This window comes from Astatotilapia calliptera, chromosome 17 (assembly GCF_964374335.1).
Source record: "Astatotilapia calliptera chromosome 17, fAstCal68.1, whole genome shotgun sequence".
NCBI lineage: Eukaryota > Metazoa > Chordata > Actinopteri > Cichliformes > Cichlidae > Astatotilapia > Astatotilapia calliptera.
The window spans coordinates 39192643-39207082 of NC_137438.1; the positions used below are offsets into that span (position 1 = coordinate 39192643).

Genomic DNA, 14440 nt, shown 5'->3' on the forward strand with positions numbered 1-14440 from the left:
TCTTCTGATCCAATCTACCAGTCAACCATGATCCAGCCCAACACTCTTCAGTTACACGACTTTATTCATGTACCGTTCCTTTAACGTTACCCCTACTCCAATTCTTCATCTATGCCATGATGAACAAGTTGACTCCACCTCCAGAGCTCGCACCCTTGCTCCTCTTCCACCTGGTCTCCTGCACACACACCTTATCTACCTTCCATTTCTCCATCATATCAGCCAACGCTCTCCTTTACCACTCATAGTCCCTACATTTAAAGCCTCTAGTCTAACCTCCACACTCCCGCTTTTCTTTCCCTCTCTGTCTCTGAATCTTCTTCCATTACTCTTATTTTGTCTTCGGCCAACAGTAACACAGTTTACACCTTCTAATGTGGGCCAACAACATCAGATGCAGTCATTGTTAACTCTTCCCCAGCCGATCCAGTATGGAAATCCTAATCTTCCATGTCGTAGTTGGCAAAGATTTTCCACCAGATGACAAAACCCTCCACAATTATCCAGGCTTGGACGCAGAGCTAGCAGTACACTGGCAGTATGCTATTATGTTAGCCATTACACAATGAGAAGATCCATTTGGGTCACTTGTATTTTTCATTATTAAAATGAGAAAAAACACTAATACATATAAGGTTTGCAGTGGGCTGTTTGACCTTGTGCTCATTACAAGAATTCAACTGAAAGCACATTTTCTCACAAAAGTTACTAAAACAACACATTAAAAACAGTTGTTGACGTTAATAATAGTCGCTGCTCTTTTTTTAGAACCTTCAGACAGATAGATAGCTGCTGCTGACAGACAGTTTTAGCACAAAAGGTGCAAAATATTCAGCCGAATTCCACTGTAAGCAACCCGGGCTTTACGAGTGACTGAGAATAATGGAACCCCACCTGACATGCATGCTCTGTGTGCCTAAATAAAAAAGTCCAGTAATCCCTTAAGCCAATAAAGACAGGACACAGACGCAGAGATGAAGGGCAAAAGCCAAACACGGTAGCAGAAAATATCGTGTGGGTGTGGCGAGCATTTGCCCTTCCTAAATGCGCTGCAGTGATTCAGCACTCAGGGAACGGAAAGCTTGCAGTGATGCATGAAGGCAACGAGTGCAAAGAGGGGATTCCTTCTCGCACGTAAACTTGCGAAATTGTAAAACTTGAAAGGTGCAGTTCCTGCATTTATGTTGCTCTGAAGGGAAACAAATACCTGCTGTGAAGATAATGATATTCAGATGCTTTGGGCAGATGAGCAAAGTTCAACTGCAATGGAAAGTAAATGTGTTTACTAAAATACTTTTTCCACTTAAAGTGTTTACCATTTTTACGTCACTGTGTGCCACCAGTTTACTGCGTAATGTTGTTGTTTAAGGATCAGTAACAAGCACTCGTATTTGGGAAAATATAAAAACAGGAAGGGATAAAATTTGCTTTGTTATCCATATAAACGTCCTCCTGATTAGTAATATTAGTTAGTTATATTTTAATATTGAGGAACAGATGCATACATTCTTAAACCAAAGGAAATCACGTCTTCCTCTTTTGTCGCTTAAAAGCGGAAATTCTTGAGCTGTGGAGACATGCAAGGAGACAACACGCATTACATGACAAAACTATAACAAGAATTTAGGTTTTATAAGCTCGTGCTGAACTCTGTCTTAACTTGAAGAACTTAATTACCTAACCACACACAACTTTCACAGTTGTCTCTGCTTTGTTCTTACTACTTGTGTTTCTTAATATTCTCAGTATTTCTTACTTGGTTATAACCAGTGAATAAAACAGGATCACATGTTGACATTGTTTTGTTTTTGTTTGGTTTTTTTTTTACCTCAAAATAAAATTTTACATAATTCTGAAACGTAACGACCAATCTACCTGTGAGGGAAATCTAGGTTTTAGAAATGAATGAGTGGGATTTTTGTGTGGAAAACAGTCGGGAAGCACATGACAAAGCATATCACTAGATATTCCCCACCCTTAGCTAGCGGTGTTTTGTGTTTTGAAAGATTCCCGTCATGTGTTTCGTGTGAAGCTCTATGCCTGGAAGAACTTTGAATTCCAGACAGGATCACTTTATTTGAAAGTTCATCTTGGGGATATGGTGCTTTTCCTCGAGTTAACTCTTAATGCGCTGCTCATAAAAAATGCAACACAGTGGCTCTTGTGTACTGCTCTTGAATAGGGATGGCTTTTATCAGCTGCCTGATCAAGTGATGCATTAAATGTGCGATATGGGAGAAAAAAGAAAAGAAGCTTTTTAAAAAAGAAACGTTTTTCTTTCAGTTTTTTGTCATTCTCTCTCTTTCTTCGTCGAGTGTAGTCAGGCCTTTATCAAGTCGAGTCTTCTAATTGCTGAAGTGAAATCCTCTTAGGATCTGCGCTCTATTTCTGTTCGGCGTACCGGGTTGCTTTTGAAATCTCCATTAGACCAATTTCATTGGCTGGAATAGACACACACAAGCACGCAAAAACACACACCGTCCAGCAACAGATAGCTCAGTGAAGTGACTGAGTGGAGATCAGTGCAAGGTTATCTGCTGCTACAAAGGGAGGACCTCACTGTGACCGTGGGAGGTAAGACAACCTTTGTTAATAATGCAGTAAAAAGTCACACAGGCGGGTTTAGAAATGTGAAGTTGAGTTTTGAACGAAATCATTTAAAGTATACGAGTTATTTGGTCAGTGTGTTTTGCTTACATACACAGACTTTGGGGCCTTTTTTATGTTTCATGTGTATAATTTACATTATGTTGCCACGTTATGTATCCAAGGGGCTGTTTTTGTTTATTCTCATTTCGTTTCTTTGATGACTTAAAGTAAAAGCTTCTGCGCAGAACACAAACAAAGAGTTCATTCTGACAGTGCTGAGTTTAGTCACGGGTCTGTGACTAATTGGAAGTCAGATGGTTACGAGACGTCAATTTCTCACCAACACACAGAGAAACAGACCTACAATAATAATAATAATAACAATAATAATAGTAATAATAATAACAAGTATAGGCTGTTTACCTAGCTCCATTTGCTAATGCTAGAGCTAATCACAGAAAATTACATCTTGCAAACTGTGACCTTAGAGGAACTTAGACCTGCCGTCATAAAGATCATTACCCCAGATGAGCATTGTGACTGCATACAGGAAGCAGGACTGCAGTACCTGGAACCCTGGGGACAGATCATTTAATGCAATCAGATATTGGCTACAGCATAGAGGTGGATGTAGGCCAACCTACCTGTGCAAACAGCAGCATCACAGAGACATTAGGAAGCAGTGCGAAGGTCAAACGTTTAGCAAGATGGTAATTTTACCAGTATTTGCACTAAGAATATATTTGCAATAAGAATATGCTAATGCATCTAAATGTGTAGTTTCTGTTGCATTCACACATCTGTTTTAATCACTAAATTTGCAGCATCACTGTGATTTTGTAATCTTGTGTTTATGATTGCGTTTCATGATTTTAGTGACCACATTCATCAGCTCATTCTTCAAGCAGTAGCTTTAAGGACTTACAGCAAGCACGCAAGTCTGCCGCAGGTCAGTAATCCTCTTAGACTGCATTAATTTAATTAAAAATCGTGGAAGTCACCGGATATCCAGTAGCAGTGACTCTAAATCTGTTGCAGTGACAACCCAAACATTATCTAAATCATTAATGGCGCCATGTCGGCATTTTCTCGATTTTCGTCCTCCAGCTAACCAACCAGGAAAATGTCTGAGCGACTGATTGACTTGGAAGAGACCGCGACCCAAACAGGTGAGGCGACATGGCGTTTAAAACCTCACACAGGAACTGACACTTTGTGTTTATGGTGTTTTCACAAACACTATGAGATTGTTCATCAAGAAAATCGTTTTTAGAGTAAAAAAGCAGAGCGAAGTGTAAATCTGCAGAGTCTGGGCACTTCAACCTCACGTCCACCACTTCATCAGCAACCTGACAAAGATTAGGGCCAGGCTGTGGCTCAAACACAACCTAACGCAACCTGACATGGGTTAGGATGTGTCTGAGTCACATGGTAAACAAGCATATCTTAAGAAATTAGGACAAGCTACTGTTCAAATTAAATCTCAAGCATGAATTTTGGCATCACAGTTCTCCGGTCATAAACATTTCCAATCTACCACACGGACGATTCTATAAAACTGGGCCGTGTGTGTTAAACTGAAGTGTAGAAATAGAAGAAGAGTTTGCTGACACTCTTGCACATCTTTTTAAATAAAATTCTCTGTGGATGTTTTTTATTGTTTGAAAATCAAAGCTTTAAACAAGCCATCAGTACGGTGGCCCTGAGAGGCCAAACGGACTGGAACTTAAGAACACACCAGCAATAAGAAAAACGCTGCAAAAGCACACAAAACACAACGGATTTAGGAAAAAAGAAAACAAAAATAGGAAAAAACTGCAACTGGTCCGTCGAGTTATTGTCTCCCCACAAACACTTCCCTTGTGCTTTTGGAAATCTGTTTTTTCCTATTTCCGTTTTTGTTTTTTCTATTTCTGTTTTCTTTTTTCCTGTTTCCGTTGTGTTTTGTGTGCTTTTGCAGCATTTTTTTTTTATTGCTGGTGTTTTCTTAAGTTGCAGACCGTTTGGCCTCTCAGAGCCACCGTACATCAGTGACCTGGAGGATTGTAAGACGTTAACAGATGCTAATCTTCTTTTTATTATGCAACACGGAGGTAACTGGTACACTTCCTTATCCATAAGCGTGACCAGTGGTTTCAAACATAAATATATACGACATCACTGTTAAAACCAAGACTTGTATGACTGCTGCTTTATAAAAGCACAGCTCCCACACGCAGGACTGACAGACATGAATTAAATCCTGTCTCTTGAAGCATCTGCCTTCCCACTCCTGTTTCGTTCTCGCCACTCTGCGTTCATAAATAGTTTAGCACAGACATTAGTAATTTCCCTGAACACAAACAACTATCTGCTTTCTCCGTAGGCCCCAAAGGGGTGATCAATGACTGGAGGAGGTTTAAGTTGGAAAGCATGGACCAAGAAAACTTGAATCCTGCAAAAAGGGAACTGCTGAGACAAATGTCATCCCCCAGCAAAGCAAAAGATACCTCCAGAGGAAACCTTAACCGCAAGGTATGACACAACCCAGTTCCCACAGTGCTAAACCAGTTCTTAACTCCGATGTGCAGGAAATTGTAGAAATTCTCAGTTAATTTAGAAAACTTTGGCCTCGAGCAGCAAATGTTTGCCATTCCAAATGCTGCACATAAATATCAACCCAAAAATGTAACTACTGTTTTAATACACTTCCTTCAGATGAGTGTCCAAGAGTATGAACTGCTTAAGGAGGAGGATGAAGGATGTCTAAAGAGCTACAGAAAGCGGTGCATGCAAGAGATGCATGACAAGCTCAGCTTTGGGCCAAGGTTTGAAGGCGTGTATGACCTGGACAGTGGAGAGGCTTTCCTAGAAGTTATTGAAAAGGAGCATCACAGCACGGTTGTGGTTGTGCACATCTACAAGAATGGGATTAAAGGCTGCGAGGCACTCAACAGCTGCCTTGACTGCCTGGCCACTGAGTATCCCACCGTAAAGTTCTGCAAGATTGACGCCGTCGCCTCCGGTGCCGCCGAGCGCTTCTCGGATGAATATTTACCCACGCTGCTCGTGTACAAAGCTGGAGAGCTACTGGGAAACTTCCTGTCCTGCACACAGCATCTAAATGAGGAATTCTTTGCTACTGACGTGGAGGGTTTCCTCAACAGCTACGGCCTGTTGCCAGAGAAAGAGCAGCCTCAGATGGAAGACGATGAAGAGAACAACATAGAGTAAATGAAGAGTTTGGCTGCTGATGAAGAACCAAAGGAAGAAAGATCTAAGAAAGACAGTTACATTAAAATATGAAAATATTGAGCTGGGTTTCAATAAATAGGCAAGCGTAACATCTCCACCAGCGCTCTAGTGTTTTGGGATTGTTGTCTAAAGGAAAAGATTGACATCCAGTTGATGACGAAACATCAGTGACCCAGATATGGGTGCTTCAGAATATGGGCGAGACAGTTACAGTAATGTGAGGAGAGCAGCTTCTATTAATACAATATATATAAATATATATATTTAGAGAGAGAGAGCAAGAGAGAGAGAGCACAACTCCCCTCACCACTACCCCGATACAAGCCAAAACTGTAACACTGACTCCAACGCTGTATCTACTTGTAAAAATAATGATTAACAGGGTTTTTTTGTAGTTTTTATATTCGATTCAATTGAGATTTACACAGGCTGCTTGTAAAAAATCAGGGTTTGTACAAACAGACATCCCCAAATGTGTTACACGTGTATGTTTGATGTATCCCGGGTGCTCTGACAGCATTTAAAAACAGAGGAAGTAAGAAAAAGATCAACGTTTCGCAGCTTCATTTTCATCACTGTGATCATAGACGGGTTCATTCATGTCTGCACAGGTCATACTGGGAATTGGAAACAAATGGAGGAAGTCACAAAAAAGGAAATGGTTAATGTTGGGGTTCCTGTGTGTAATCTTACCCCACAAGTCATGACTCAGCACAGTGTCAACATCATCGCATTTAAAGTTGCTCACGCCAGGTTTCCCTTTAACCTTTGTATTAGTATTTAAGTAAACATACTCCTGTCAGTCATAATAACAATAATAATAAAAAATCGAATGTTTGCCATTGCATTTCATTCATACACGATATAGATTTGGGGGTTTTAAAGGCAGGGTGAGAATGTGGCCAGGAAGTCGCTGATGGAGTCCACAACATCTTGCATTAGTAGTTCCTGTTCAGGTGGTTATAAAGTAGTGAGTTTGGGCTTTTTCGGATTGTAGAAATTGCACGTTTCATTTGCGGCTCAAAGAGGAAGTAAAATTAGGATTTCAAATGTGTTTAAGCCTTCGGACAGAGCGAGGCTTTTCTCCATTTTCCATTCATACTTAGTAAAACTAAAATACAGTGAAATTTCACACAATTTCACACATATTTTAAGTCTATATTGAACCTAAGCAGCAGAGGATCACTTCAGAATTTGCCAGGAGATGAAGCCAAGAATTTTACTCTGTCATCTGACGACTTTTTCCTTCACTCCCACCACCTCTGTCTACACTCCACACACTTAAACCCTTTCGTTTAAGTGTGCGTACTTTGCGTAGATTAAAAGGCCTGGTGTAAATACTCTCGAGTTTAGTAACTCATCTTGAAATGAAGTAAAATTTTCAAAAAGGGATCAGAAAAAGAAAGTTTTCAAAAGTTTGCATAAGGTTACGGAAGAAAAATAGTGTGCAGACGGATGCTGTCGCGTGCATGATAACTTCATCTGTATCGAAGCACAGACTTGACTCACCCGTGACCCCCTGAACTCCTGGCATGCTGAAACCACAACTTAATTTTTTGTTTTCCTTTTCAGTGATGACTTGCAATAACCCACAATTTAATTTGCAGTCAGCTAAATCAAACAGCCTGTAGGAAACAAGGTTTGTCATGAAGTAGATAATAGGATCATATAAATTCTTATGGAAGGTAAGTGTTTTTGTGTTATTATGTGTGTATTTTCGAGACGCAGTTCGCCTCTTAAAGCTCAGACAGCCTCCAGACAGGTTTCCTCCATCTCGTCGTAAATTTATCAGAACTATATTATCATACTTACTTTGTTTAACTTATAATCAAATCATTAAAACCACATTTTGGGAACAACACTTGAGAAAATAGAGAAGCTTTATAGAAATAAGACACATTTACCGTTCATGCTTCCTTCTTCTCAAAAGGCCGTCCTTAGTTTACTGCTTTTCTTACTACATTTATCGTTTTCATTTATCAGACTTGTTTTTTAATCTTCTGTCCACCAATGATTCGACAATCTTCAGCTTGACTGAAAAGCAGGAGTGTCGGACATTATTGCTCAGTGACGGGCACGCGTGTATCTGAAAAGGCTGCAGTTTTATGTGTTTCCGGGAAAGTTTATCCGTGTGTTCTCATTTAATGCGATGCTTCGACTCCATAACAGTTTGAGAAAAAGTTGAAGAGGTCCCCTGGAGGACTTACCCAGGTCGTCAGAGTTGTGCACTGACTCAGAGGCACAGTTTACCTTTGGACTATGAAGCTCGAATATGCTCACCAAGTGCCACCACCGGTCCCAGTTACTGGAGTATCGCACCAAATTGTCGTGAATGAACTCAAACACTAAAATGGTTTAACAGCAAACACCTTCTATTCTGTGTGAATAGATGTGTGACATCTAACAAACAAAATAGACACAGCATATCTGCAAAAACACTTCCTGCTGACTGTGAAGCATGGCGGCGCAGGGGTGATGAGTTGGGTTTGATTTACAGCCACAGGACTTGGGCACCTTGGAGTCACTGAATCATGTATGAAATCCAATTTCATGTCCAATTTCAGATACAAAATTTAGCTGAAACTGGATCACGTGACAGGACAAATGACCACGAGCACAGCAGTGATGACCATTTCAGACTCCAGACTTCTTGCTGGTAAAGATGGTCCCACAACCTAACGTATCATGGACGTATCAGGTTAATTGAACTGGCAGGTTTCATGCTGTAAGGCAGGGCTGGGCACCTCCAGGCCTCGTGGGCCGGTGTCCTGCAAGTTTTAGATCTCATCCTGGGTCGACACACCTGAATGACATGATTGCAACTTCAAGACGTGTTGATGAGGTAATTTAGCCGTTTAAATCAGCTGTGTTGGTTCAAGGACATCTAAAAGCTGCAGGACACTGGCCCTCGAGGCCTGGAGTTGCCCAGCCCTGCTGTAAGGCAAAGAAAAGGGTTAAATTTGACTAATAGGGGGTCACTTTATTTGTTGTAGGTTTTGTAGCTTTAGTGATTTAGAAATTTGGAAAAGAACGTCCAAGCTTATTTCAAACTTTCTCAGGTGAGGGGGGGTTGTGGCTTCCTTGGGGGGGAAATTACATTAGTCTCTTATATACAATAATTGCCTGTAAGAAGGATTTCTAATGAATATTGAAGCCAGAGCTGCCAAACTGTTACACTCTTATAAATATTCCTCTAAGGATCTACGTGTGTTTGCCATTCCACAGTAGCGCATCTCGCATGACTTGCATAGCCTCTAGCTTTTATTGCATCATTTTTACACCATAGCGTCTCTATCAAAATCTTTTGGATACTTTCCACAGAAGCCATCGGAGCAGAAAGTGGTTCAGGGTGCCCAAACACGTCAAGTCTCGACTACTACAGCACTGTTTGCAAACAGGACAGCCATCGACTTCCTAATAATATGGTGCAATGTTTAAGTCACACTTTAGTCAATCTACAACCATCTATTCCTGGCTTTTGGCCACAAGTGAGTGAGGCAGAAGACACAGTGAGTCATCTTGGAAGAGCTGAGGAAAGATCTTTTTAACGCCATTAAGAAATGAGGGTATATTTTACCTCGATGCTTATCTGAAGGGTCGGCCTCACATGAGCCGAGTTTCCTGAATAACTGCAGAGTGAAGTCCAGAAAAACATTTACACAGATACAGTAAGTCTTTCCTCTTGGAAAAGACCCCATACATGACCTGACTCACTGCTCCACTCAAACAAATGTTTATCTCACTGTTTACCCATGCTCCGACCACCTGATTCCACCCCCATCCTGACATTTTGGTCCCCCCTTTGTTTATACTCCTTCGCTAATTGGAACACTTTTTTGTGCTTTTTTTATGTTTGGAGTCTTGGAAAGCCCATCTGTCACGCTCTAGTTCACCCACATAAAAAACAGTTTAACTGAGGTGATGTCATGACACAGCAGGACACCCGGTTGGAAACACGCTAGACCAAATATGGACACCGGATGTTTGGGAGATGACTTAACTGCCTGTAAGAAAACCTATTTTAAGTAAAGTTGTTTATATATGTTGTTAAGATCCTCGTGACTCATGAAGGTCAGCGATGAAGTGATGATGTGAGTGTTGGGCCTGGTGAGCTTTCAGTACAAACAAGGGGCAACTTTTTGAACGCGTGGAATAAAGTCCAACGCAATGCAACCGCCACAGCAACACGGCCTCACAGAACGTGATTGTTGTTACCAAAACAAAGGTGGGGGGAGCAAACTTTTCAAAGAAATGGGGAAGATAGAGGATGGAGGACTCAGTGGAGGATGAGAATGAGTAACACAGCTGGAACGGCTGCAGAAAAATAAATTATAGTGCACAGCAGGCTCCCACCTCCTACTTTTGGGTTGGTCCTATTGATGTTTCACACGCTAGGCTCACTTTACTGAATGAAAGGACCGAAACTTGAAAAAATGTCAAGGATGGTGTAAGAGATGAGTGGCTAGATTTCCAAAGGATTAACTTCCTGCAAAGTTCTTTTGAAGTACTCTCATCTTTGCTGGATTTAAGTAAATGTCCCCATAACCATGAATCACATCTGTTTAAATTCAAACACCACAGGCTGGAGTGTCCATGCTCCTGCCTTTAATGCTGTTGACAAGTCCTGACAACTGTCGGTATGGTTGACTCAGATTAAGAGGTTTTCACTGTAATGTTGCTGCAGCTTACTGTACACGTTGGTATCCAGGCGTGACGGCAGACTGTCAGAAAATAGCTCCGCTGCCTGCAGCAAATGTTTGCCTTAAAACTTCTCGTGTTCACGCTTTTGTCTCATGGAAGTCTCATTTTCATTATGAACCAACAAGCCACTGAGGTATTTGTCCAACTAGTCTCAACAGTTTCTGAATACCAACAAGGTTTATGTCACAAAGGGACACAGTAAAATGTCTGAAACTGAGACTTCCGAAGAAATTCCACCCAAGAGCACCAAGTGAAAGTGCAAGTGGCTGTGTAACAAAAGAAAGGAAAAAACACACACAGCTGCACACATAAAAAGAAAACATTCACACTTCAACCTTCTACAAGTAATTAAATGTGCTGTGTAATACGGAGCATGAAGTTATGAAGGGTGTAGGTCAAAGATAAGATTAGCTCTGTTGCTCCTGTACGGAGCAGAGGAATCACATTTATAAAGATATTCAAGTTATTACTGTAAATCCATAAGGACACAAAGCAAAACTTGCATGTGCATCATAATAGGCAGCTAGCTAGATCGACAGATACACACATCACATGTACAATTTCAATGTAATTTTGTTATATGAGTGAAATGACTTTAAATTTAATCTATTCAAATATAATCTGTACACATTCAGTTTCCACCTAACACAACGTCCTTAATGATTAATTATTTGAATAAATAAACCTATGATTTCATATGTTTCAGCTGCATTTTATTATCATTATTATTATTTATTTTAAAATTGTTGGTCCATGTTTCTAAGGGCCAACGATTGTTTTTTAAGTGTATAAGTTTAACACTTATCAAGACCCACACCTTTTTATAAATCCATACATCCATCCGCTTCCGCTTATCCTTTTCAGGGTCGTGGGGGCGCTGGAGCCTATCCCAGCTGTCATAGGGCGAGAGGCGGGGTACACCCTGGACAGGTTGCCAGTCTCTCGCAGGGCTAACACACAGGGACAGACAACCATTCGCACTCACATTCACACCTATGGGCAATTTGGATTTTTCAATTAACCACAAAGTGCATGTCTTTGGACTGTGGGAGGAAGCCGGAGTACCCGGGGAGAACCCACGCAAACACGGGAACATGCAAAGTCCGCACAGAAAGACCCCGGCTCAGGACCTTCTTGCTGTGAGGCAACACTGCTAACCATTGTGCTGCCTTTTCATAAATGCAAACAAAAATGCAAACTGAACTTTATACAGAACTTTTATACATACTAATAATAATGGAAAATAGTGATATCCAGTCAAGCAGTCAATGAATTACATAAATAAGCTAGTTTAGGCTTTTATTCTTTCTGCACAGCACTACCCTCAGTATCCTTTAATTATACTACAGAGACTTTTAAAGACAACTTTAGTCCTGTATTGGTTAGTCCAATATACTCCAGTTGTCTTTAAGCCTTTTGCAAATATTTTTTTAATGCCTCATGAGATTTGATTTGATGATATCATAATGTTATTATTATATATTATGCCTCATATATGTAAATATATATATATATATATACAGTGATGGGAATAACGAGTAATCTAACTAATTACTCCAGGTTATACTCGGCACAGATGTTCCTGTACACTATGCCGGCCACTTTGTTATGGCTTTCCATGTATGCCTTGCCTGCTAGCATCTTCCACCCTGCTGTTATGTGCTGGATTGTCTCAGGGGCATCTTTACACAGCCTGCACCTGGGGTCTTGCCTGGTGTGATTGACCCCAGCCTCTATGGATCTCGTGCTCAGAGCTTATTCCTGTGCTGCCATGATTAGTGCCTCTGTGCTGTCTTTCAGTCCAGCTTTGTCCATCCACTGGTAGGATTTCTGGATATCAGCCACCTCCCCTATCTGCCGGTGGTACATACCGTGTAGGGGCCTGTCCTTCCATGATGGTTCCTCGTCTCCCTCCTCCTTCTTGGGTTTCTGCTACCTGAGGTATTCACTGAGCATACATATATATATATATATATATATATATATATATATATATATATATATATATATATATATATATATATATATATATATATAAAAAACACCCAGCACGCCCCTGCGGGCGGTTTATCCTTCAAGCTCGGGTCCTCTACCAGAGGCCTGGGAGCTTGAGGGTCCTGCGCAGTATCTTAGCTGTTCCCAGGACTGCGCTCTTCTGGACAGAGATCTCCGATGTTTTTCCCGGGATCTGCTGGAGCCACTCGCCTAGCTTGGGAGTCACCGCACCTAGTGCTCCGATTACCACGGGGACCACCGTTACCTTCACCCTCCACATCCTCTCGAGCTCTTCTCTGAGCCCTTGGTATTTCTCCAGCTTCTCGTGTTCCTTCTTCCTGATATTGCTGTCATTGGGAACCGCTACATCGATCACTACGGCCGTCTTCTTCTGTTTGTCTACCACCACTATGTCCGGTTGGTTAGCCACCACCATTTTGTCCGTCTGTATCTGGAAGTCCCACAGGATCTTAGCTCGGTCATTCTCCACCACCCTTGGGGGCATCTCCCATTTTGACCTCGGGACTTCCAGGTTATACTCGGCACAGATGTTCCTGTACACTATGCCGGCCACTTGGTTATGGCGTTCCATGTATGCCTTGCCTGCTAGCATCTTGCACCCTGCTGTTATGTGCTGGATAGTCTCTGGGGCATCTTTACACAGCCTGCACCTGGGGTCTTGCCTGGTGTGATAGACCCCAGCCTCTATGGATCTTGTACTCAGAGCTTGTTCTTGTGCTGCTATGATTAGTGCCTCTGTGCTGTCTTTCAGTCCAGCTTTGTCCAGCCACTGGTAGGATTTCTGGATATCAGCCACCTCCTCTATCTGCCGGTGGTACATACCGTGCAGGGGCCTGTCCTTCCATGATGGTTCCTCGTCTCCCTCCTCTTTCTTGGGTTTCTGCTGCCTGAGGTATTCACTGAGCACTCGGTCAGTTGGGGCCATCTTCCCAATGTATTCTTGGATGTTCCTTGTCTCATCCTGGACTGTGGTGCTGACACTCACCAGTCCCCGGCCCCCTTCCTTCCGCTTAGCGTACAGCCTCAGGGTGCTGGACTTGGGGTGAAACCCTCCATGCATGGTAAGGAGCTTTCTTGTCTTTATGTCAGTGGCTTCTATCTCCTCCTTTGGCCAGCCTATTACCCCAGCAGGGTACCTGATCACGGGCAGGGCTGTATGTGTTGATGGCCCGGATCTTGTTCTTACCATTCAGCTGACTCCTCAGGACTTGCCTGACCCTCTGCAGGTACTTGGTGGTTGCAGCCTTTCTAGCGGCCTCTTCATGGTTCCCATTTGCCTGCGGGATCCCCAGGTACTTGTAACTGTCCTCTATGTCTGCAATGTTGCCTTCTGGTAGTTCAATCCCCTCAGTTCTGACTACCTTCCCTCTCTTTGTTACCATCCGACTACACTTCTCCAGTCCGAACGACATTCCAATGTCATTGCTGTATGTCATTGCTGTATATATATATATATATATATATATATATATATATATATATATATATATATATATATATATATATATATATATATATATATATATATATATGATGCATAAAAATAACAGATATTTGCTACCTGTATTTCTATGCTTGCACAAGCGTATTTACCAATGACTGTAAAAACAATCTTTTCTACAGTCATTGGTACATTGGTACTTACATTGACGTCGATTTAGTATGTTTTGGCGTCATCTGCCGGCGGTCACTGTCTGGAGTATCTGTATACACCAGAGGTCACGAGGACGATTTTTTAAAAACTTAGACCTAGTTGCTAATACACGGTATACACATAATTATTTTGTTTGTTTGTTGTTTTGTTTTTACAGCTTAATACTTATGTTTTCAAGCGAGATTTGTTTAGGTTGACTAAACTGCTACCTCGCTTAAAAGAAATACATTTCCCATAATGCTTCAA

The 14440-nt window shown here is 41.6% G+C and overlaps 1 protein-coding gene across 1 annotated transcript; it reads left to right on the forward strand.

The window, feature by feature from the left end:
• Positions 1–2422: 2422 nt before the first annotated feature.
• On the forward strand, positions 2423–6660 carry pdcb (phosducin b). The gene is made up of 5 exons (XM_026147502.2): positions 2423–2574; positions 3466–3538; positions 3697–3758; positions 4955–5103; positions 5287–6660. The coding sequence occupies exons 3-5, from the start codon at positions 3713–3715 to the stop codon at positions 5800–5802; spliced, it is 711 nt and encodes a 236-aa protein (XP_026003287.1). The 5' UTR covers positions 2423–2574; positions 3466–3538; positions 3697–3712; the 3' UTR covers positions 5803–6660.
• Positions 6661–14440: the final 7780 nt, after the last annotated feature.